This window comes from Mastigoproctus giganteus, chromosome 13 (assembly GCF_048544385.1).
Source record: "Mastigoproctus giganteus isolate SK-2022 chromosome 13, ASM4854438v1, whole genome shotgun sequence".
NCBI classification, from domain to species: domain Eukaryota; kingdom Metazoa; phylum Arthropoda; class Arachnida; order Uropygi; family Thelyphonidae; genus Mastigoproctus; species Mastigoproctus giganteus.
In genome coordinates, this window is record NC_143587.1 from 42,912,325 (window position 1) to 42,938,536 (window position 26,212).

The following is a 26,212-nucleotide window of genomic DNA, read 5'->3' on the forward strand; positions in this document are numbered from 1 at the left end:
TCCGGTTAATTTTCACTTTCCTCCTCGGCAAAATTATCAGTAACAGACTGGGCAATTTCTTCATCTGTTAAAGCTGTAGTAACTTGTAGATCACCATTTATTCCCACCCAATCATTAAACTCCTGTTCACCCATGTCTTCAGGCTTTTCAATGTGATAGTATCATGATTTAGCTGACCATCATGAATAATTAATTAATCCACATTTTTTGAAACAATTGCTGATGCAGGTTTTGGAAACTTCATTCCAGGCACTCATCATATGAAGTGCATCTGGAACATTTATCTGTTTTGTGATATCGGATGATGTTCCCAAACATTCATCTATAGACTGGATGATTCTTCACCTCATATCCAATCAATAAAAGATCTTAAAAGGTTTTTATTATTCATTGGCCGAGAAGTTGAATCAGTGATGTGGTATTTGAAGGTAGAAAAACTAATTCAATGTTGTTGAAAGTCAACTTTGGATGAGCTGGGCAGTTGTTCAAAACCAATGCAATTTTTTTTTGTTTTTCTTATCCTATTTCAAATCCCATTTATAAAGATAATCTTTAAATAAAGAAGCTGTCATCCAAGCATTGGTATTAATGTTTGGATGACAGCTTCTTTATTCAACAGGCAGTTTTACTCCTTTAAAACATCTAGGCGATTTACTCTTTCCTATAACTAATGGCCTCATCTTGATTGTTCCCATCATGTTCCATGTTAAAAGAGCTGTAATCCTAGATCTTCTTTTCTGCATATGCAGAGGAATTTTTAAAAATCATGCAGTGTTCTGGGGTAGCCCTGTAGTACAACTCTGTTTCATCTGTATTAAAAATGCCTTCAGGATTATGGGTGCTTAATACAGTTTGCCAAGAGATTTTCAACCAGGTGTCAGCTGCAGAACCACTGGAATCCTGTTTGTCTCCGCGAAGTTTTTTGTAAATGATATTAAGCCTCTACTTCCATCTTGTCAGCCATCCGTCTGTCGCCTTAAACTCTTCATGTAGTTTTTCAGCAAAATCATTAGCTTTTTGAAGAAGAATGCTATGACTGATTGGTGCAGTGCATTAAATGAGCTGGCCTGTTTGAACCAAACGAACAGAGCTTCATCTACTGTTTGGCATTTGCCTTCACGTTTCCTTTTTCTGGTTTCATTAATCACATTACTGTTTAATGTGTGATGTGATTTTAACAATTTTGATGATGACTGAGGCACTCCTAATTTTACTGCCGCTTCTATTTGAGACATTGTCTAAGTTTAATTTATCGTATGTTTCTATAATTCATAACTTATCTTTTACACTCAAATTCACTCTCTTTCCATTCACTGACATTTTTTTGGGTAGTAAAATTTAAAACATAGTAAAAAAGATAAGCACCAATCACAAAGCAGATGGCACACACAAATTGTAACTAACATGAGACATACAAGTGAGATGAAGTTTAGATATAGAAATACACATTTCACCATAATAACATGAAAACACAGAATTCCAGCTATCAGTATATCACAAAGCAATAAGATAGAGTTTACTACCTGTTTATTGCACTAACAGAATTGCATTAACAGAAAATGCCCAATAAACCAGAAACTGCAAATTGTTTTTATTGTTTTAAGGTTGCTTTAGAAAAATATCACAGAGGCATTCAAAGCTGATTCTTGTAACCGAAAATGTGATTCTAATAAATAATGAAAGTGTAGTACATTTTATTAATTTGAATCGGTTCTCCGAAATTTGATTCTATTAGGCTGCTGATTGTAAAACCACTAATCACTATAACCGCCGCTTAATGTATATCACACAGGCTATCCATATACCATGAAGTGAAGCATTCAGCTACAAAATAAAATATATGGTATTTGATATTATATTTACTCCCATGCACTTATTGAAAGAATGAACAGAATATATGCTGTCTGAAAAAAATGGTATATGTGAAAAAGTGAAATGCTTGTAGTTTGCACATAAAAGTTGTTGCTTTTTGTGCTGGTCAGTAAAAGCTTAGGATATTCTTGCAACATAATTATAGCTAATACAAAATTCAGGAAACAGTTTGATGTGATGACTGCTGGTGTAGTTAATGCTGCACAGGGCAGTCCAGTCAACATCATAAAGTAGGATGTCAACCAGGTGAACACAACAGTGGTGGCTATTTAACAAGAAACATACAATCTTATCTGACATAATCATAATTCTAGGAGAGATTTAAAGGGTCTGGAATGTTCAACACAGCCCAGACTTTAATATAAACAGAGGAGCCTACCATCTTCGCCCTATTAAGAAATGAAAGACATTTACCAGAAGAATAGCACAACCCAATGCCAACTACAGTGATCAGCTAACAAATGATAAAGCCCACAGTCTCACCTCTACCATGATGTACACTTCAACCCCACCCCTAGGCCTTAGTTAATCTCAGAGTTTAGTGGCTAGGAAGGATGCCCCTCCACAGCTAGTACTGCCCCCATTCAACGGTAGTCTATTTCTTCCAGCCACATGGTACCAATGTCACACGAAATAGACTGCTACCAGCAAACCTTTTGCTGGTAGCAGTCTATTTCATGTCAATCTACAGTTGTTCTTTTCTTTCTTCAGTTGGTAGGAAGAAAAACCTAGCACTAGCCAAGGATTAAGCTGAATATGTTAGAATTTATTATAACTGTTATTTATTCTAGCCAAAGGAAGACAGTCTGAAAAAGGAGACTAACATGTTACCAGCTTGTTCAGTTTTAAGTGATTTCAAGTTCAAAGCTCAGAATAGCAGTTTTCAAAGCAAAACATTATTTTTAAACTTGAAACTTAAATAGCAGAGTATTTCTTTCATGCTATCTATACCTACATATTGCCAGACCCTTTCACACATATGACGGTGGTCCAATAAAGAATCGCCCTGACCTAGCTACAGAGGTGCTAGCCTGTTGATTCTTGGCACAGGTTTTAGTCCTCTACATAGCCACCGTGCAGATTTACACATTTTTCTCATCAATGGATGAGGCTACAGATGCCATTTTTGTAGAAGTGGTGAGGCTGGTCTTTGAACCATGACTCTGTTCAAATGAGTGTCTCGTCGTCAGGGAAATGGGTTCCCCAAAGAAATGATTTGAGGGAAGGAAACAAGAACAAGTCCGATGGTGCAAGATCAGGTGAGTAGGCTGGATGGGGCAGTATTTCATATCCACAAATGGCCGCTTGTGTTGTTGCAATTTCAAAAGTGTGAACTGGGGCATTGTCTTGAAGCATTCTCACACCTTTGGACAGCATGTTAACACTTACATGTTTTGATTTTCTCCGTAATTTTGTGAGTAAGTTGGCATAATAGGCACCTGTAATTGTTCTACCTTTCGGCAGGTAATCAGTCATTATTACGCCTTTCTCATCCCAAAACACTGTCAGCAAGACCTTTCCTGCTGACGCTTGGACCCATGCCTTCTTGGGGAGTGGGGAACAATGTCACCATTCCATGGACTGCTTTTTACTTTCAGATTCGAAATGGTGTATCCAACTTTCATCCTGAATGATTAAACAAGAGAAAAAGTCTTCCTCATTTTTTTAGTACAGGGCTAACAATTCTTGTGATTTCTGTTGTCGATCAGACTTCTGGAAACCAATCACTCAATTTCCGTAAATGGAGTGGTCATGAAGTGCTGTTTCAACAGAGCCCACAGTAATCTTCACTTCCTGGGACAATTCACGTACAGATATCCGGCGATCTTCCATGATTAACGACTCCACTTTTCTGATCGTGCTGTCATCAATGGCTGAATGGGGATGACCTGGAATGGGCTCAGATTCTACCGATGTCCAACCACACCTAAACTGTCTATGCCAGTGTTTCACAATGCCATAGGATGGGGCTTCATCCTTATATACAGCAGCCATCTCCTCGTGGATTTCTTTAGGAGATTTCCCCTTCAAGAACAGATACCGGATTACAGCTCTGGCTTTAACTTTGTCCATGATGCTATTTCGTCATGCATTCAGCTCTGTAAGAGAAAAACAAATTAAAACACAGGGCTAAAATTTTACACCTTTAGTACAGAGATATGTATGATGCTACACAATATATCATGATTCTGTAATATGTGGAAGTAGGTGAGGGCGATTCTTTATTGAACCACCCTTGTATTAGGATTAGCCATATAGTGTAAGGAAGACATGGGCTTTAACTGCATTATCCAAAAAAATAATAATAATAAAAAAAATAAATACATAAAAATCCTGTTTCCCAACTCACCATGCTAATTATCCAGCTGACCTCTGAATTTCTCGAAGCTGTCAGCCTCAACTACCCGTGGAGATAATTTATTTCGATAATTATATAATATCTGCTGGTTTTATGCATTAAATATTAAATCTTTAATAATATTTAAGATTTGCATACCAAAGTTCTGATAAATCAATCTAAAACTTTTAGGGTTGGAAACCTTTTCTGATACTGATTATGTATATCCAAAACAATTTAAAACTGAAATGATAAAAATCAGTTTTTACTTACTTGACATGCTAACAATTTCTAACAAATTTCCATCATTATACACATTAATGGAATAATTCAGCATGTCTGAAAATAAAGTAACACATATTAATATTAAAAATCAAAAAAAAAAGTGTAAACTTTGTTTAGAAAAATAAGCAAAGAAAATGAATGTTACGTTTACTATTAATTCTTACTCTTGATTTTTAAGGAGTCCTTATGTGCTGTAATGTAATAACTAGATCGTATATATAGCTTAGCTTAATTTTCAGCACTCACCTCATAGTAATCCGCTTAGCTGGTGGAGAGTGTTACCACATACATAGTGGTTATAGGATTCTAATACCTTACAGGGGTTATGGGTTTAAAATTAAGTTATGGGCTATAAAATTTTTAAGAAAGGAAAGTGCACCTTCCATTCTATGGTTGCCTAATTAAATTAAATGAAGAGAAAAATTAGAAGCTAATAATCGCGCACGAGCAACTTTCGAGATTCCTCGTCTTCAGTTAGCTATAGTGGGGGGGAGAGCGCACTTGTGTTATATACGGGTTTGGTTCCCGAAATGCATTTCAGTGCACGTGGAAACTTAATATGTGCTAAATTCCAAATGGGGGAGAAATTGGCGGGAATCTTTTTGTTTAACACGTTGAGCGATGTATGGCGCTTAAACCATTCGATAACGAGGGCTTCGTTTTCAAGGATTTTGTAGCTAGAATTTAATTTAATTACTGTGATGGCTGAATCGATGAGTGGGTTGTGATTTTGAGATTGGACGTGTTGTGTTAGTTCTGTACTTGCTGAATTAGTTTTGAAACTATTAAAGTGGTAGTATGCACGCGTGTTGGAAATTTTTGATGTCCCGAATTTTGCTGTTGTACTGCCTATGTAACATGCTTGGCAATCCGATTGGCATCTGATCAAATATATAATGTTGTTGTAATCTTGTGTCTCGTACTTGTGTGTTGTCTTGTATGAATTGAATTTGGAACTTAATTTGTTATAAGATGTGAATATTAATATGATATCTGTATTTTTAAAAATTTGTTGACGTCTTCTAGGGTATGTTGATGATATGGGAGCGCGATAAGGGGTTTATGTATTCTTGTTCTTATTCGTTCTTGTTCTTGTTCGTATTCTTGTTCACGTGGTTAATAATTTTGTTGGGTTATTAGTGTTATTATGAACTTTGGTGATGGTTTCTTTTATTAGTTGTGGTGGGTATTTTCTGTCGAATTTTTTGGTGAGGTATTATAATTCTACAGATAGGTCTGTTTGTGTGTGGCTATATTTTTCAGCGTTATATATCTGGTCGTATAGAACTGCTTTTTTTGATGTATAGAGGGTGGTGTGAGTAGTAAAGTAAGAATTTACCTATATGTGTGTTTTTTCTGTATATTTTGGTGCCTAAAGATGTGTTTATTTTGTATATAGTGAGGTTTAGAAAATTAATTTTATTATCAGTTTTTAATTTGAGGGTAAATTTGAGTCTTTCATGTGTTGTGTTAAAGGTGTTCAGTAAAGTATCGATGGTGGTTCTGTTGCCTATTAAGAGGACGTCATCTGCATACCTCATGTATAGTTTAATTCCTGGGGGAAAGGGTTGGAGAATATAATTCTAAAAATTCTAATTTTTCTCTTCATTTAATTTAATTAGGCAACCATAGAATGGAAGGTGCACTTTCCTTTCTTAAAAATTTTATAGCCCATAACTTAATTTTAAACCCATAACCCTTGTAAGGTATTAGAATCCTATAACCACTATGTATGTGGTAAAACTCTCCACCAGCTAAGCGGATTACTATGAGGTGAGTGCTGAAAATTAAGCTAAGCTATATATACGATCTAGCTATTAATTCTTATTAACTTCGGGAAGAAGTTTATTGTATAAAGAAACTAAAGGAGTAAAATTGTTCTTGTGGAAGTTATTGGTTGTGCTGGAAAAACTTTTTCTTATCATGAGTTATCTAAAGCCAAGCAATGAGTTATCTAAAACCTCAAATCTAAATATGTTTTAAAATTCTTTAACACTGTTACAGTCCACTTCAGCCCAATGTTGTGACCACATTCTCAGAAGAAAAAATGTTCTTGACACATCTGACCCACAACTGAGGTAGCTTAGGCCTATAAATCAGCTATAAAAATCTTAGTATGAAGAATAGAGTTCACTTCTTTGCTATAGCTGTTTTTTGGCAACCAATAAACTAGCACAACAGATAGCAATGGGCAACACATTTTTTTAGGAAAGAACACAGGTTCAATATCTCAACGTGCAAACTGGTGACAAAAACCTGCCCTTCAACAGCAGATGATACAAGCAAATTTCATAAAAATAAATATTACATTACATGTAATATTTATTGACATTTCTCCAGTATTTGATTCTGTTATTATTTCTTCTCTGTTAAATCTGTTACAAGTTCTTCTCTGTTACAAGTTCTTCTCTGCTCTTGGCAATTTGTTATTGTAATTTTTACTTACAAACAGAGAACTGCTTTTTTTTTTTCTAGCAGGTCTAAATCTATAATTGGAGCTTCAAATATGGGTATTTGAAGTGGATGAGATTATACAAGTGCAAGCTGTGAATTTCCAGCTCCAAGAAATCATAAGTTTTTGAAGACTTTTGACATTTTATTGAATTAACTGTCATATTATATCATACTCAAAACGTAGCTTTATAGTCCTAATAATGCTCGTTATTTTATATTTTTAATTTAGCTAGCAATGTTGTAGGTTACTACTTAATATAGGTAGAACCGCTATTTCGTTCGAATCTTGCCACCACTGTTATAGTATAGAGTGAGTGGTAGGGGAATTCTAATTTTTAATTGTGGTAAATAGGTAGCTCGAAAATTTGAATTAATTAGGTAAGCTTTAGTTGGATAATTTTGTTATACTGTATATAGTAATTAACTCCAAATCACTTGTTGAGGATATATCTTTGTGTTTAGCTAAGGATATAACTAATTTAATATTGTGATGGTTACAGTATAACGTAACATATATTCAGAACTCATTAGACCAAAGTATAAGGTAGGCATTTAGGAATCTATTACATTAGCATAGTATTGACAATTAATTTAATTAATTAATCTCATTAATTTTCATTGTTAATTAATTATTATAAATTATTAATCTTTAATTTTCATTATTAATTAATTGAATTCAAATGGAAATCATGCCTCAGATTAGAACAGAAGGAGTGCTATGGCTTGGGGGAGAACCGAAGGGGACGATTCTCCAATGCATCGCAGCCGACAAAAAATGTACAACTTGTGAAATGTTTGCAGACCTTTCTGGAACGGGACATGACCTAGCCAAGGAGGATGGTCCTTGTGTGTGCTAGGTGCAGTGAGTGTCAAGAAATTAGGCGCCAACTCAACGTTCTGATGGACATGTATGAGAGTTTGAAGAGTGAGGTAGATGCCCTTGAAGATATTAAAGTGGAGGACCCAGCAAGCTCTCAAGTTGCCTAACTCAATGCCAGAACTCAATCTTGTGCATCGGGCAGAATGCACTGGTCCCAAAGGAGCTAGTTATTGTTAGTGACTATTGTCAGGGAGAAGGGTAATATATTGTGCAAAAAGGATAGATGGAATAGGACTAGGGAATGTCTGCCAGGGGCAAAAATTGATGATGCTATAGAACAGGTATCTTTTAAGGGCACAAAGGGTGATATTATTGTAAACGTTGCACTAATGATATTAAGAGTAGGAGATCTCCAGATTTATTAAATATATACGGGTCAATGTAGAAAAACAGTTGCTAGTTAGGGTTAAATTTGAAAGTGTCTGCAATTCTGCCCAGACACAATAGAAGGGAGTATATGAAGAGAGCCTTGTCAATCAATTTGGCCCTGGAGAGATCGAGCAAAGCTCATGGGGTAGAATATTTTCAACATGGTCTGTGCTTGTTAACAGGAGAGACTGCTTCTATACAAGAATGGGATACACGTAAATAGAAAGGGTGCAAGAATATTTGCTGATGTTATTGAGACAGTGTTAGGTGGGTCAGAACACTGCTAGCTTGGGAGTGGGAGGGATTCATAAATAAAGATTAACAGTAGCAGCAGGAAGAGGCGAAAGTGATTCTTGCACTGCTTCTATTAGATTGAGCAGCTACCTGGAAAGCAAGATACTGGGGATTTCTGGGAGACATCATCAAACAAGTAAATACATGGGCTGTGTTAGGATAACTAAGAGTAAGAACAGGTGCATGTATATTTGCGTGTGTACCAATGCTAGGAGTACAGTAAATAAATTAAATAAATTTGAAGTACTGGTCAGGACATCAAAGGTGGATATTGTTGGAATATCAGTGACATGGTGTCACACAGATATAAGCAGTGCAGAATTGGAATATGGGAAGTACATATACAGAAAGAATATACAGGATAGGAAGGGAGGAGGGGGTTGTTAGTTAAGAAACACAATCTAAGGAACTGTATCCAGTTGACACAGATGGTGAGTGATACAATGTTGAGTCAGTCTGGTGTGACATAAGCACAGGGAAAGCAAAAATGAGAGCGAGAGAGAGAGAAGGGACATGTTATAGGCCTAATTATTCTGATGAGTACAACAAACAATTGTACAGAGAAATAGAATGGGCCAGTAAATAAAAATGTCTTATAATAGGGGATTTAAACTTTCCAGATATTGACTGGAACTTCTGGGTTGATCACTCACACACTAGAAAAACATTTGTGGATTTATTGGATGACTGTTTTCCACAGCAACATGTTCAAGAGGCAGTCAGAGAGAGTAATACTCTTGATCTGATTATCAGCAGTAATTATTCATGCATTAGGAATTTGCAGATAAAGGAACCACTCGGTGATAGTGATCACAGAGTACTGATATGGGATTAACTTAAAGGTAGCCAAGTGGTCAGGAGCGGGAGTGCAGTAGCACACGTTTTTTGAGTAGACCGGGGTTCAAGCCCCTGACTGCTGAATACGGTCGATCTGCCAACCTGCACTGGACCAGCGTGGCAGATTATGGTCCATTTCCCTCAGCATGAATTGTTGAGGAGGCTTCCATCCTGCAGTGGGTTGATAATGGCTGCACTTTACTTTTTTTTTTTTTTTTTTTAACTACCATCAAGGGTAAAGGGAAGGGTTTTTGCTTTCTTAAAGGTGACTACAGTGGTCTAAGACAGTTTTTAAATTCTGTACAGTGGGAACAATTGATGATGTTACCAACAGCAAATTTTAAATGGGAGCATTCAGGGATTTAATCTTGGAAGCAACTAGGCTTTTCGTACCAACCAAGAAATACTTTTTTTTTTTTTTTTTTATGAAAACCCCAAGCACGAAAGGTATCAAAACCTATAGTACTTAGTACTGTGCATGGGTTGAAGGAGAAGTATGAGGGGAGGGGGAGGCCGGAAACTTTGCTCTAGAGACTAAACATGGGTTTCACCACTTCAAGCCTCCAATAAGCAAAGTGGTGGATTTCACCGGTTGATGAAAGTCATCTACCACCTCTGTTCAAGGTTTAGGCCTAAATGGATGTCAGATGAACTGATGAGACTCGTGGCAGAAAACAAAAATGCATTGGATGTATATAAATTATCAGGCGACACAGAAGCCTGATAATTTATATACATCCCATGTATATAAATAATTTGATATGTGGTAAATATAAGCTAGTCTGTAATCAAGTCAAATAGGAGGTTAGGCAAGCAAAGGCAGATTATTAGAAATTGATACAAAGGCTGGCAGGGTTGTTAATGTCAATAATTACAGTATGCTACTGCAACAACAGGATCCAGAACAGTTTGGCAGATGGGCTGAGAAGTGGCAAGTGAAGTTTAATATTTAAAAATGCAAAGTACTGCACATGGGTAGAAGTAACCCCAGAGTAACATACCAACTGTGTGGTACTACACTCAGGGTGGTAGAGAATGAAAAAGACCAGGGAGTAATTGTGCAGTCAGATAAGAAGTTTTCTGAGTTTGCAGACAGGCTGCCAGAGCAGGTCATGGAGTCCTGTCACTGATATACAGGAATTTTGCTAGTAGGAAGGAGGTGTTTATTCCTTTGTATAAGGCTATGGTCAGGCCATGCTTTGAATACTGTGTACAGGTCTGGAGGCTTCATTTTAGGAAGGACACAGAGTTGCTAGAATAAGTACAGAGAAGGGCAACAAGATTGATGAGGGGAACGAATGGGTGTTCTTACCAAGAAAGGCTTAAATTCTGAAAATTGCAGCATCTGGAGACTAGGCACTGAGGTAATCTGATTGATGTGCATAAGGCCTTGAATGGGTTGAGCAAGCTCAAAGCTGATAGGATTCTTCCTCTTGCCCACATTACAAACCTGAGGGGGATATAAATTCAAATTGAGGAAGGATAGTTGTAGAATAGATGATCAGAAATTTGCCTTTAAGTGGGTGGTTGATTGCTGGAACAAATTTCCGTCTGTCATTGTGAAAGTTGATAGCTTAAATAATGTTTAATGATGATAATATTTTTATTTTTTCTTCCTGCATTTTATCAATAACTTTCTCCAGTAGTAAACAGGTAAATCCAACTGTTCTGTATTATTTGTTAAAGCTCAGTTTTTCTGTTAATTAAACAAAATCCAAATATGCTAAATTTTGCTTATCATGTCTTCGATAACTTGAATATTATTTTCATTCATTCAACTTATATTTATCCATTTGTGTCTATTTTAAATTTTTTGGGACTCATCCAGAGGAGATGAAAAGGTAAAGTTTTCCGTTTGTGGTCATCGCATTCAATGTAAAAATTAAGGCATTTGGGCTACCTAAATTATACCTGGTTTAGATTTCTGATTATAAGTCAGTTCTGAAGTATTTTAACCAATTTTTTTTTTAAATTTGTTTATTTATGTGTGGATCCATCATATGATTTACTGCTGCCGCCTCTTCTATGATGCCAATTTTAGCAATGAAATATTGCTGTCAAAAATAGTTTGAAGTGTAAATTGAAGTATACAAGTGTATTATCTCAATTTAAAAATTCAAAATAAATTTCTTCTGACCTTCTAACCATATCTTTCAGCATTTTATCAATTTTGGATTCACCTGGGTGAAGTAATAGTGTTCATTAGAAGCAACAATGGAAGCTTATTCGGACCAAGAAATGACAAACATGCATATCACATGCAGACTTGCTGAGTGTAACATGACCACATCAAGACATTGGTACACAAAAAGGTTTCTGAGTTGTCATAGTCGCAGAATACTTTTTTAGAGACTAGACAAGTGTCTGGCAATAAAAGATCATCCAACAAGTGAGTTTCAGATGGTGGTACACCAATCCACAGGAAAACGTTTAGGCCAAAGAATTGAATCCCAAAATACATGGAGAAAAATTACAGTAACAACACATGAAGGGCAGCAGCAGAGGGTGTAGGACAACCAACTATGCGAGAATCTTACAGAAACAACAAATTTGTCCATATTCAAAGATTATAAGGCTTTACTGAAGCTGATCTCGTACCATAAAAAGCTTTTTGCACTTGGTTTCTACAACAGCATGCTCACAATCCTCTTTTTCTACTCTTCATGTTGTTTTCTGATGAGACTGATTTTACAAGAAATGGTGTTCAATTTTGAAAATACTCATGCCAATAACAATTTAGTATGACTACATGAGCAGGGATCATTGCCGACAGCTTAATCAGTCATTCTGTTTAGTGTGTAAGATTAACCAAAGAAAGCTATTCTGATTTTTAAGGAATATGCACTTTACTAGATAAGTCCAATGTCATGTGGTTTATGGATATCTGTGCCTCATTTCACTTTATCAAGTAGCCAGAGGCTATTTGGATAAGCATTTCTCTGATAAATGGATAGGCTGTGGAGGCCACACTGCATGGCCTGCTCACTCCCTGGACCTGAATGCAGACAATTTTTATCTCAAGGGCCATCTGAAATCCATTGTTCACATGATACCACTGTCAGTGTTGAAATGTGTCACCAACGCAGAACAAGGATATCAATAATTTTAAAAACACTTGACATTTTTCAATATCAATATCATACTTGAATGTACCGTATCAGATATGTGTTAATGTAAGTTGATCATTTTGAGCTCTTCTTATAAATGTAAATTGGATAAGTTGAATAACCCTGTGTGTGTTTGTTGTTTGGTTTTTAGGAGCATTAGCAACTAAGGCCATATTGCTCTGGGGATATGCAGTGGTTATTCCCTGACCTTTCCGCATCTCCGTATTTGGTGGTCATGGGCTTGAACCCCAGTCTGATCAAGAAGCATGTGCTACACACTCCGTGTGTGTGTGTGTGTGTGTTACAAATAAAATGGAATAGTTAGGGTTGTGATAGATAGAAACTGTTAAATATAAAATATCCGACTGACACTGAATAACACACAGCAGAGACAAATATTGCCAGAAGTAATATCATAATTTATTGTAATATTGTTTCTTTATAACTTTAATTATGAAAGAGAGAACATATAGGCAAAACAATGCAGTAAATTACAGAATGAGAAAATTTAGAATTATGCAAAAGGCATAAATATGCAAAAATTATTAAAAATCCTAAAAGGCAAAAATTAACTACCCTGAGTGTAGTACTCAGGGTAGTGGAGAATTAAAGACCTTGGGGGTAATTGTGCAGTCAGATATGAAGTTTTCTGAGCAGTGCAGACAGGTTACAAGAGTAGCTCATGGGGTCTTGTCAATGATATATAGAAATTTTGCTGTAGGGATAAGGAAGTGATTATCCCCTTGTATTAGGCAATGGTCAGGCCACACCTTGAGTACTGTGTAGAGTACATGCAGGCCTCATTTTAGGAAAGATGTTGAGTTACTAGAACGAGTATAGAGATTAGTGAGTGGAACAAAGGGTTGCTGTTACGAAGATAGCCTTAAGTTCTGCAAATTGCAGCATCTAGAGACTAGGCACCTGCCGTTTGATCTGATTAAGGTGTATAAGGCCTTGAATGGTTTGAGCACACTCAATACTGATGGGACTCTTCCTCTTGCTCAGATACCTGAAAGACACTTTTTTTTTTTTTTTTAATAGGCCTAGCCAGTGAAATTTTTGGAAACTAGGTAGTAGAGCCTGCCAAAGTACTCAAATAATCTACTGGGTGCCTGTCCTGCCTCCTCGTGGCAAAGTGTGGGCAAACAGTGGGTCCCAAATAGGGGCCCGACAGTTAAATGGTCAGAGAAACAATAGAACATAACACTACACAAACCACTCCGCACACACTTTTTAAATCTCTGGTTTCCACAGAGTTTTGTGTTACTTGCAAAGAATACAATGCAGAGATGGGGGAAATCCCTGGTGCCATCAGACAACTAACACACTTTACACTTTACCTGAAGGAGCATAAATTCAAATTGAGGAAAGACTGCTGTAGGACAGATGTGCAGAAATTTGCCTTTAGCTGGCAGGTGGCTGATTGCTGAAACAAACTACAGATGGAAGTTTGTTTCAGCAATCAATCACCCACTGAACTAGACAAATTTTTGGAGTGAATGGTTGGGTGAAACCAGAAAGAGCTTTTTTTTTTTTTTTGGCTGATGCTAAATAAGCTCACTTTCTAGTATCATAGGCTTCTACTAATGCTAATACTCTTCAAGAAACTTGTAACAGATATGTCAAAAAGTAAGGTTGAGCATTATCGTATTCAATCTTTGATAGATAAGATCCTCAAACTTCTTAAAAACCTCACAACCTCTCAATCACCCTAGCCATATTTTGGTAATCCTTCAGTTTTACTACCATACAAATAATTTTAATATTCTTATGAATTTTTTAAATTTGTGTTTCTGTGTATCATCACAGAAAATGGAAAGAATTGCTCTTTCTATTGAACCAAAAGTTCGGTTCATCAATAAACACAAAAATGTTGCTAAAATGTCAGTTTTAATGAGTCTACTCAACTACATGGAACAACAAGGTCATTTCTCTCAATGACCAAATGTTTTGAAATTTACATAGTACCAATCACAATATGACAAACCAAGGACAAAAGTAAACGTCATTATCCTTATTTAAAAATATACACACACCCACATATACAAGAAATTAAACTTTTATTAAATGAGTAATAAAGAGTATAAATAAGAAAGAGAAAGGAAAAGAAAATTGTAAAGCAAACATCACTGGTTTCAAAGCATTACCTAATACATGTTGCAGAGGCATAATTAATTTATATAAAATAAGAATAGGCCACTCATACAAGCCAAGCATAGAAGAGAAGGCATAATTCAAATAGCAGAAGATTACTATAGAGAATTATACAAGGAGAAAGGGAATGATGCCAGCAGTGGGGAAGATGGATCGCAAATTAGTAACACATACGACATACTATATATTCTTCCTGATGAGGTAGAACATGCGTTGAAGAAAATGAAGAATCAGAAAGCCCCAGGGACAGATGAAGTTACTGTAGAGTTGTTAAAATTGTGAGGAAGAGACATAACACAAAAACTGGCAAGACTCTTCACAAAATGCATTAGAAAAGGTGTGACGCCTAAGGAGTGGAATAATGCAATCAGAGCTTTGCTGGATAACAAAGGATATAAATCAGAAATTGGAAATTATAGACCAATTGGCTTGTTATCCCACATCTACAAGTTGTTCACAAGGGTCATTACTAACAGATTAGAAAGAATACTTGATGAGAATCAACCAAAAGAGCAAGCTAGCCTTTAGGACAGGATTCTCAACTATAGATCACCTTCATGTAATGTCACAGATAATGGAAAAAGCAAATGAATATAAAACACCATTATGCCTGGCATTTGTGGATTATAAAAAGGCATTTGACTCCATACGGCATAAGGCAATGCTTCGGGCACTGAAAGACAAGGCATAGATATCCCATATATTATGATTTTGAAGAAAATATATAAGAATATTACTTCCTTCATTAGACTAGACAATGACAGTAGCAAATTTAAAATCGAGAAAGGAGTTCGTCAAGGAAACACAATATCTCTAAAGTTGTTTACTGCTGCCCTTCAGGAAGCTTTCAGAAGATTAGACTGGTCGCAGAAAGAAATCATTGTGAATGGAGAGTACCTAAACCATTTACAATTTGCAGATGACTGTGGTTGTAAGCCACGATCCCAAAGAATTAGAGGAAAATCTTAATCGGTTATGCAGAGTTAGTAAGGATTTTGGACTAAAGATGAATATGGCTAAAATAAAAGTAATGATGAACAAATATTCAATCATTATATCCCACAGAAAGGGATATAATGATTGAAGGAGTAGTAATTGAAAAGGTGGAGTCATATACTTATATGGGACAAGTCATTAACTGTAATAATGATAAATGGTTGGAAGTCAAGAGAAGAATAAATTTTGGGTGGATAGAATTCAGGAAATATAGTCACATACTGAAGAGCAATATCCCAATTTGTCTGAAACGTATATACCCCCATCATGACTTATGGAAGTGAAACTTGGGCACTCACCAAAAGAATGGAAGAGAAGCTGAGAACAACACAGTGAAGAATGGAACGAATTATATTGGGAATCAGACAGTTAGATAAGAGAAACACATGGATTAGGCAGCAAACTCAAGTAAAGGACATTCTTATCAGAACTAAAGAACTAGAATGGTTGTGGGCAGGAAAAATAGCTCAAAGACATGATGACAGATGGACTAAGAAAATAACAGAATGGTACCCAAGAGGAGCTAGAAGAAAACCTGGAAGACAACGACAGAGATTGACAGATGAAATTCATCAGTTTGTGGGTAGTAAATGGATGGCCATTGCACAAAACAGAAGGAACTGGAAAGTTTCTGGAGAGGCCTTCATCCTGCAGTGGATTGAAAATGGCTGATGATGATAATGAAAAGTCAAGTAAATAGGAAACAAGTTACTGTATGTAGTGCATTACATTTCATATCCATTAGCAAACAGTAATAATTCATCATTTATAACAAAAAAAAAAAAGGAGCAAAATGCAATTACTTTTATGCATGAACTAAAAACACATTTTGTTTCTGTGTATCTGCTGCATTGCCCTCTCATTCCTCAACCAACAAATGCAAGAAACAGTGCATTGTAACTAACAAATTATTTTGGGTTGATTAGTGTGTATCTCAGTTCATCGACGCATGGAATTTTTTTTGTTTAATGTTTGAAAAGCAGCAATTCCACATCCACTGTTAACCTTGTGGCCTTCCAAAGAAGTACAATGGTCAGTCAACTGTTTATTTATTTTTGTATCGCTAACTGTCACATTTGTTTTGGTCAATTGGCATTTTATAAATTTTTATTGAATGGTATGTTTTACAATTAGATATGTTATAGAATATCTTAAAATATCGTTATGATTGGACTAAGTTCAATAGCAAAGCTTAATTAGACGGTACTCACCTTATATGATCTGCAGTTGTTACTTGGAGTAGGATAGATAGATAATTTTGGGGTTCGAAATGTTTAAATAATTTAGAATTTGAATGAGTTAATTAGTAAGGATACGGGATTAAACTTAAAAATGAATTAAAATATGCTCAAGGAAGTAGAAGTGCACAACTCCGTCCTTGGTTGTCATTGAAGAATTAGTTAATTAAAAACTCTAAAAAATATATAAAACCCGGTGAAGCCAAAAGTCATAACGACTGACTTTCGAAGACGTTTTTTAAACGTCTTCAGTTGGCAATAACTAAGTGAGGAGGAAACGCGTGTTATTTAAAAGAATTTATATGTTCCCATGATGCTCTTTGTGACATGCAGGAATCTAAGGTGCATGAGATTCCAGACCGGGGAAAAGTTGGAGGGTAGTTTCGCATTTATGATGTTTAATTTAGAATGACGGTGGAACCATTCTATAACAAGGGATTCGTATTGAAAAATTTTGTAACTAGTTTTTAATTTTATAATGGTGATGGCTGAATCAACTAAAAGGGTGTGGTTGTGGGAATGTACGTGTAGTGTAAGCTCGGTACTGGATTGCCCTGTTCTGAAACTTGTAGTGGTAATAAGCTCTGTGTTTTATTAACTGGCAATCCTTCTAAATTATTTTCAGAATGCATTTCTTCTGCAACACCCTTATCCTGATTTATTTCTTCCCTCCCCTTCCCTTCTGTTGTTGCTACAGTTATGTACTGGTTTATTTTTGCCTACTTACTTGGCTTGCCATATGACTGGCATTCCTTATTTTGTGTAAATAAAATGTGCGCGCGTGTGTGGGTGTCACATTTGCAAGTTTTTCTTTCATTTTGCAGATTACTTGGTGTTTCGCTTATCCAATAAAATTAATTTCCCAACCACTCTGAATAAGCAGATGTAAATTTAAATCTACTGCACATTTAAATTATAAGCTACTGATATGCAAAGCTTTAGTTATCAAAATGGTTCTAGGAAAATTCCTCTCTTGACATTCTCGGTGTTTGTTTACCAGACTTTTCATAAGTTTGAAGAGTAAGCCACATCAAATTTTCCCACAATTCCTGTAAAAATTAACTATGGCAGTGAATCATGGACAAAAAAAAAAAAAAAAAGAAACTTACTTTAAATACCACTCAATCCTTCCATGCCAGCATTTTGGACAAACTAAAGAAGAGATTCAAAACCCAATAATTCAAAATTTCTCGGTTTTCAGTCTTGCTTTTCAAAAGGGATGTTATCACCTTAAATACTTGTTTTTAATTATGTTCTTTTACTTCATTCCTCAAGGTACACAAAACTATATACAGACAAGTGAGCCTTGCAAGCTTTCACAGCTTAATTCATCAAGTTATTCATTATGAAGCTTCAGAATTTACCATTAATACTTTTCTTCTTTAATGTTTATTTTTAAAAAATTAAAGGATGCCATCTGTGGATTGCATGAATTGAGCTGTGAACTGCACGTGGCACGCTGGCTTCAGTTCCCCCTAGTTTTTATTATCATCATGGGGATTTCCATTTTTCTTGAATAAGAATAATAATGTCTGTTGTTCAACTTGTAATTTGTAGAGTTTGTGTCATATACAATTAATGGTTTAGTGAAGTATTTCCTAATGCCAACTTCAGTATGGCATCAGGAATGCAGTTAAAACTACAGCATAAAACTTGATCAATGGATTTACCATACTCATATAATGACCTGTTTTCTATAAAGTAAGGCATCCAGGAAAGGAAATTGATTTTATTCTATTTCAATTAGAAGTCCTATGTCCAGATGAGCAATTTTCACATATTCAAAGAAAGAGGACAGATCTTTGCTATCAGGCTAGAAACACTATGAGAACTGAATGATAATTTTAATTAATAGTATAATAAAGATGTATTTTATACTGCTGATTTTATATAATATATTTTTTTTTAAATTAAAATTTAGTGGAACCATGCTGAATAATCTGATTCCCGTTAATATTTATCATAACAGACTTTCTTAAAAGCGGCTATACTATGCTCCATTCAGCTATACTTCAGCTATATACAAAGAGCAACTGAATTCTGAATTTTTTTTTTTCAAGTATCTGAACAATTATCTTTCTTGTTTACATCGAGGTACTGTTACTTATGTAAAAAAAAATTTAACAAATCTGTCTACAATCAAAATTTTGGTTCATGATAATTATGAAAGAAAGAAAGAAATTCAAATGAGCTCAAGAATAGTTTTGTTAACAAATACCTGAGTTGTTGATTGTTCCATACTGATGTGTCTCAGAAAATGGCCCAAGCAATGTACAAGAAGCAAGATCTCCCTTTTCACTTGTATCCAGTGCAGCCCTAAAATTAAATAATATTTCATATGAGAGAGAGAGATGGGGGGGGGGGGAAAACACCTACTGGATATTTATAAATCTGTAAATGAAACAGGGACCTCCAATAACATTATTAGTCTTAAACCTTATAAATATTACACCATAAAATCAAAGGCCTGAATTCATGAACTGGAAGAAAAATAGCCTAATATTCAGGAAACTAACCTAATTAATCTATTTGTTTTCAAGTAAGTTTATTTCATTTCAATATAATGTTTCTTTGTGAAAATGTTTTTAATTTGTCAACTGAAATGCAAACAAAACTTTAGAGTTAATAATTACATAACTGCTACCAAATTTTAAACTGTTCTTTAAACTGTGGGGTTTAGATTAACAAAACATTAAAAATTAGGGGAAAAAGTCAAAAACAGAGCTTACATTTTTACCTATAAAAAAATTCACTGAAAATCAACATTATTATTGGATGCTCAGGAAGGATCCACTAAGTGTTAACCTTTTATGCGCAGATGCAAAAGTTCAAGAAAACTGAAAGTTCACTGCATGATAATGGTAATGGATGGCCTTGAATGGCTGTTGAAGTTCAAGAGAACATTCATAATAGATTCCATTATGAATGAATGTGGAAAAAGAAGAGATTGAAATCTAAGAAAGTCAATTCAATGCACTTCAAATTCTGAAATCAACAGTACATGTTGTCGTTCACAAAAGATTCAATTATTTGCCTTTAAAGTTTAAGTGGTGCAGCAATTATTACCAACAGACAGGCCAGCACATGAATTGTTTGCCACCATAATGCTGCATTCAATTGAAGAAGACATGTTTCATAAAAAAAGGGTGCTTTCTGATGAAGCAACTGTTCAATGTTTCAGGATATGTAAATCAGAAAAATATTTGCTACGGCAGTATGAGAAACCACATGCAGTGCAGAAAAATATGATTAATAGTCTGAAAGTCTATATCTGGTGCAGGCATTGTTGTAATCAGATAATTGCCCCCCCCCCCTCTCAGAAGTCAAATAATGAACAATTTATTAAGATCTTTTAGGGAATTGAGTTTTCACAACTGTGAGAATGCCAGCTGAATGCTTTTTTTCCCAACAGGATGGACCTTACCTTACCTTACTAGTATTCTTCTGTATGCAACACTCATGATGCTGTTTTCTCAAATCACTGAATCAGTTGTGATGGACCAATTGAACAGTCACCTCTGTCATTTGACATAACTTCACCCACTTTTTTCTTGTGCAGTTACATTAAGGATAAGGTATTCACAACAACAGTTCTTGTTTTGCTAACATTAAAGAAACAAAATCTCTATGATTTCACCTGAAATGCTAAAAGCTACAAGGGGTCACATGTTCAGTTTTTTTCACGTATATAAAAAAAGTTTGAGCTACTATTTGTAATTGTGAAATCAGTTAATGTAAATATGCACCTGTTCAAAAGTTATGGACTTTTCTAATAATAAAGATTTTTTTCTCTTGTATTATTTACAGACCAGGAAAAAAAAATAATAATTCAATGAAAATTCATCCAACTAATTAATGTACAAATTTTTCAATTTCTGCATACTCCCAAATTTTTCAAAAAAAAACTCACTCCAGGTGGCTGATGTACTATTAGAAATCCACTCAAGAAATAATTAAAAAGATATGGAGGATCAAGATAAAAGCATGAAAATGGTTACCTCTAATATGCAGTGTCTATCACACATAAGCTGTTTCTCTCATATTTCTTTATTAACAAGCATCAGTAGTTGTGCATACTACAGCAATCAGACAAGGCTGCAATATCATTACTGCTCTGGCATAACAAAATTTATGCTGGCCTTAATGCTGAAACATTCATCCCAATGTACTGCTGATATTAATACGCTGATTACAGCAATCAACAAGGTGCACAGAATACCATGAATGACAAGTTTTTTATAAAAGGATAGTTGTTTTGCCACTATCATAGATAACTTGTCAGACAGAGATCAGCAGTAGTTAGCTGATCTCTAGCTGAGGTCAGCTAACCACAGCCTTGATTAAAGAGGTCTTCAGAAATTATTCCAGTAACAGACAGGACCCAACTCATTTGGAGAGGTCTAAGTGATTCCTGTTTATGAATGGAAAAATTTCTTAAGTCCTCTTCAATTGAGGATTTAGTTAATTTTAGGTGTAAAAAAGCAGGGCATTCCTCTGCAAGTTATTTCAGGTTTTTCAGCCGAGCAACATGTAAACTGGCCTGTGAACACACATTTGTACAACATAGCATAAAATGGCACAACATGGCCTAAGTCACTCATGCACCTAAAACCCAATAATACAAATGACAAATAAACAGTCAAGAATCCCATACATCTGTTTGGATTTCTAAAGAAAGTAATGCGATTACGTTTAATCGTATTACTTTCTTTGGTATTTCCCTAGGATATAAACCAAGCACTGAAATTTACTGCTTATTGGCATTTAGACAATCCCTAGTTTTAGTACATTAATCAAAAAGCTTAAATTTCTGTATGGGCTTGTTCCATACCATCTTAACAAGAATTATATATTACCCTATATATCTTCCAGGCAAGAGAGAAACAAATTCAGATTTGTACATTTTGTAATTTAATATGTCAAGAAAGGCTTGTTTCACTTTAATATGCTGAAAAGGCACTCAACAAACTGTGTTGGTAAACATGTACACTTATCTTAATAAATAATAGCAATAGCTTAATTTAGTCAATTAAATCAGTATCCTAAGGAATCCTACAATTTATTTAATTGTACACTTATCTTTAAAACTGAATCATTAGACAACAAGAGGTTACGCAAGCAAAGTGTTATTTGCCAGACTATGAGAATAGTCTGGCAAATAATGCCAAGAAAAGCAGCAAGGACTTATTAGCATTAGTTGAGACATATGATGTAAAAAAGCAAGCTTGTAGAGCAACAGAAAAAAAAATAATAAAAACTTCCCATTTCATCCATCAGGTCACTCCAAATGTTTGTCTAGTTCAGCCTTAAATTTATTTAAGCTGAAGAATCCCAGCAATCAACTACCCACTGGCTAAAGGCCAAACTTCCACACATCTATTCTACAACTGTCTTTCCTCAATTTGAATTATGCTCCCTCAGGTTCTTAATCTCAGCAAGTAGAAGTATCCCATCAGCATTTAGCCTGCCCAAACCACTGAAGCCCTTGCACACCTCAATCAGATCACCTCACAGGTGCCTACTCCCACAGAAGCTGCAACTGACAGAATTTGAGTCTCTCCTGGTAAGAGAACCCCCTTTGTTCTTCTCACCAATCTTGTTGCCCTTCTCTGTACTCATTCTAGCAACTCCACATCCTTCCTAAAATGTAGCGTCCAGACCTGTATGCAGTACTCAAGGTGTGGCCTGACCATTGCCTTATACAAAGGTATAATCACCTCCTTGTCTCTGTTAGCAAAATTCCTATATATAATTGACAAAACTCCATTACCTGCTAGGCAGCCCATCTGCAACACTCAGAGAACTTCATATCTGACTGCACAATTACCCCCAGGTCTTTTTCATTCTCGACCGCATAAGTGTAGTACCACACAAATGGTACGTTTCTCTTGAGTTACTGCTACCCATATGCAGTACTTTGCATTTGTCAATACAGGCAACCCCTGTATAACACGGTACTTCTACAAAACAGTTTTGCTTTAACATGATTGATAAGAAAGCTCCAGGTCCTGATGGTATTTCTCCACTTGTTCTCAAAGCCAGTGCTCCTGAACTTATTCCTATTCTTTGCCGCCTTTTTTCACTTTCTTATTCCAAAGGTATTTTTCCTTCTGCTTTGGAAATTTGCTCATATCCAGCCAGTTCCTAAAAAGGGTGACAAATCCCTCCCATCCAATTATCGTCCCATTGCAATTACTTCTACTCTTTCTAAAGTAATGGAGAAATCAATTAACCGCCAACTCTTAAACTACCTAGAAACCTTCTGTCTGATCAACGATCGCCAGAGTGGATTCCGTCAGTGTCGATCCACTGGTGATATTCTGGCTTATGTTACCCATTTATGGACTAATTCAATGGAAAGGTTCGGTGAAACACAAGTAGTTGCTCTTGACATCTCAAAGGCTTTTGATCGTGTTTGGCATAAAGGTCTTCTAAACAAGCTTCCATCTTATGGTTTACCAACTGTTTTTGGTAAACCATAAGATGACTGAATACTGAAAACTGGATAACCAATTGGTTATCCAGTTTTCTCTCTAATCGCTCACTGAGGGTGATGGTAGATGGCTCTCTGTCTTCTAACTTCTCCATTAATGCCAGTGTCCTAGTTCAGTTCTTTCCCCCACTCTTTTCCTCTTGTATATCAATGACCTTCTTCCATTGACTGGAAATCCTATCCATAGTTTTGCCAATGATAGCACACTGCATTCAACTTTCCATTTTGAGAAACCTTGTCCTGCTCAATCAGCTTCAACTTCTCGAAAATCTGCTACCAATTCCTTAAATGCCGATCTTCAGGTAATTCTCCAGTGGGGCAAAGACAACTTAGTTGATTTCAACCCTTCTAAAACTCATTCTTGTCTTATATCTCGCAAAAAGGATTCTTCTGCTCCTATGCTTATCTTTAGTGACACTCCGATTTCTAGGCAAAATGATATATCTCTTTTGGGGATTACCCTAACTTCTAATCTCTCTTGGCACAAGCACATTACAAATATTGCTTCCTCTGCATCTAAAAAACTTGGGTTTTCTCTTTCGCTCTCGGCATTACTTTTCTTCCAAACAGCTGCTCACTCTGTATAAATCGCAAATCCGCCTTGCCATGGAATATTGTTCCCACATCTGGGGGGTGGTGCCCCCAAAACCTCTCTCAGGCTTCTTGATTCCATTCAGAAGAGGGCAGTTAGGTTAATTACTGATTCATCTCTAACAGAATCTCTCCACTCGCTTTCTCATAGACTGCTGCATGCCTCTTCTACAGATATTTCCATGGGCACTGTTCTTCTGAATTGGCTTCTATAATTCCCGCTCTCTCTTTCAAAACAGTCCGAACACGTGCTGCCACCAGCCAACATCCATTTACTGTCCAACTTCAAACCCACAGAACCAACTTTTCATCTTCCTCATTTATTCATTCAACTGCCGTTTTCTGGAACAACCTTCCTTCATACGTATTTCCTGAAAATTACAATCTACAGAAGTTCAAGTCCAATGTCAACAAATATCTTCTTTCGTCTTCTCAACCTCCAACCCAAGCACGGTACTAAGTACTATAGGTTCTAATACCTCTCGTGTTTGGGGTTCACATTAAAAAAAAAAAAAAAATATTGCAGCAATCCTTGCACAACACGGTACTTATATAACACAGTTTCACTCTAATACAGTTAGAGAATTTCGGTAAACCTTGCGTAACGGGGTATTTGAGCTTTTGTGCGAGAAAACCCTGCTATTATGTTGGATGTAATTTTTCAAAAATTCCACTCTGTTTGAATCCCCGCTGTTGACTCGCTAGTCAAAAAAAAATATTGAGAAATCCCTGTATTTTATTTTGTTGAAAAATCCCCGTGTTACATTCTACGCTATTGAACTTGTGGAAAAAATCTAGATTTCAAAGTTTTATTACTATTGGATAGCAACACCAGGCTATCCAAAAGATTTAAGTCATTCCAATGTTGAAGTTATGTTTCTACCACCACAGTTGTACTAAGTTAATAAAACTTCTTTCATTTAGCCATTAGATTATCAAGGCATTATATCCACCTTTAAAGCTTATTACATCAGAAAATCGTTATAATGGATTTTGGAAAAAATTTATTCCGAATCTATTGAAGTAATGGAGGCATGGAAACATTTCTCAATTGTGGACTGTATCAGAATCATAGCTTTATCGCTGAAAGAACTAAAACTGTCAACGTTAAATGCATGAGGGAAAATGTATGTCCAGAGTCAGTTCATTCGGGAAATATGGTCAAACCGGCAGAAAACGGAATCTGTGCGATAGTAGAACTTTCCACATCGGTAGGAGAGGGACGGTTTTGATGATATGACTACTGAAGCCCTCGTGGGTAGCACAAGTGATAGAATCGCCCTCCTCCCACGTACTGGGTGGAAAAGACCTGAGTTCGAATCCCGTTGATGATGGAAGGAATTTTTATTGGTCTTTTTCACAACGTGGCGGAGTTAGTTGGTCCCAGGTGAGGGTAGCATGATTTTTTTCTCCCAGAAACTCAGGTTTTTGGCCCAGCAAAACAGAAAATTGACCTCGGGACACGCAATTTATAGACAATACACAGAGTAATAACATGGCCTTAGTTTCCTATGCTGCTAAAAAAATTTAAAAAGATATGATTACTGAAGACATTCAAGAATTACTGGTAGAAAAAGAGGCCAGCGAAGCGGATTTGGTGGAAATGGCATCGGTAGTAAAACCAAATCAATTCAGAGGATGACAGTGCAGATGAAAATTCTAAACTTCCAAATTTTACACTAAAAAAGCATATAGGAAGGCAGAAAGTTAGCCTAACAATTAGAATCTTATTTGTTGAATGCAAATTCTTCGACTGAAAGGAGCCCAAAATTCAAAATTCAAAAATGCTTAATTTCATACGATGGCATTCACAAAGATTTATCAAGCAAACCCAGATACTGAATTTTTAAAGAGAGTAAAAGATACATGAAATCTAGAATGGTGTATTTTTTAGTTTTTTTAACATTTTGTTAACAAAATAATGTATTTTTGTTAGCTTTTGAAATGTAACCCCCTTTTTGACGGGCTTTCTTTTTCTTAGTCCCATAAAACACAGTTTTGCACAACCTGACATTTTATAGGAACCTTAACTACCGGGTTATATGAGGGTTACCTATATTAAACTTCAGTTGACACTTCTCAGCCCATCTACCTAACTTTTCTGGATCCTGTTGCAGTAGCATACTGTCTTTACTATCATTAATGACCCTGCCAACCTTTGTATCATCTGCAAACTTGGACATTAAGCCTGATATACCTTCATTGATATCATTAATAAATGATATCAATAAATAATATCATTAATAAACACGAAACAACAATGGGCCCAGCACCGAACCCTGGGGTACTCCACTAATAACATAG

At 35.8% G+C, this 26,212-nt stretch overlaps 1 protein-coding gene across 1 annotated transcript in view; it reads right to left on the reverse strand.

The window, feature by feature from the left end:
• TppII (Tripeptidyl-peptidase II) overlaps positions 1 to 26,212 on the reverse strand; it is a 647,643-nt gene that overhangs the window by 487,923 nt on the left and 133,508 nt on the right. The window contains exons 6-7 of the mRNA XM_090387764.1: positions 19,043 to 19,140; positions 4,484 to 4,549 (exon numbers count right to left, since the gene is read on the reverse strand). Coding sequence (XP_090243890.1) covers positions 4,484 to 4,549; positions 19,043 to 19,140 — 164 coding nt within the window. The remainder of the gene's footprint in view (positions 1 to 4,483; positions 4,550 to 19,042; positions 19,141 to 26,212) is intronic.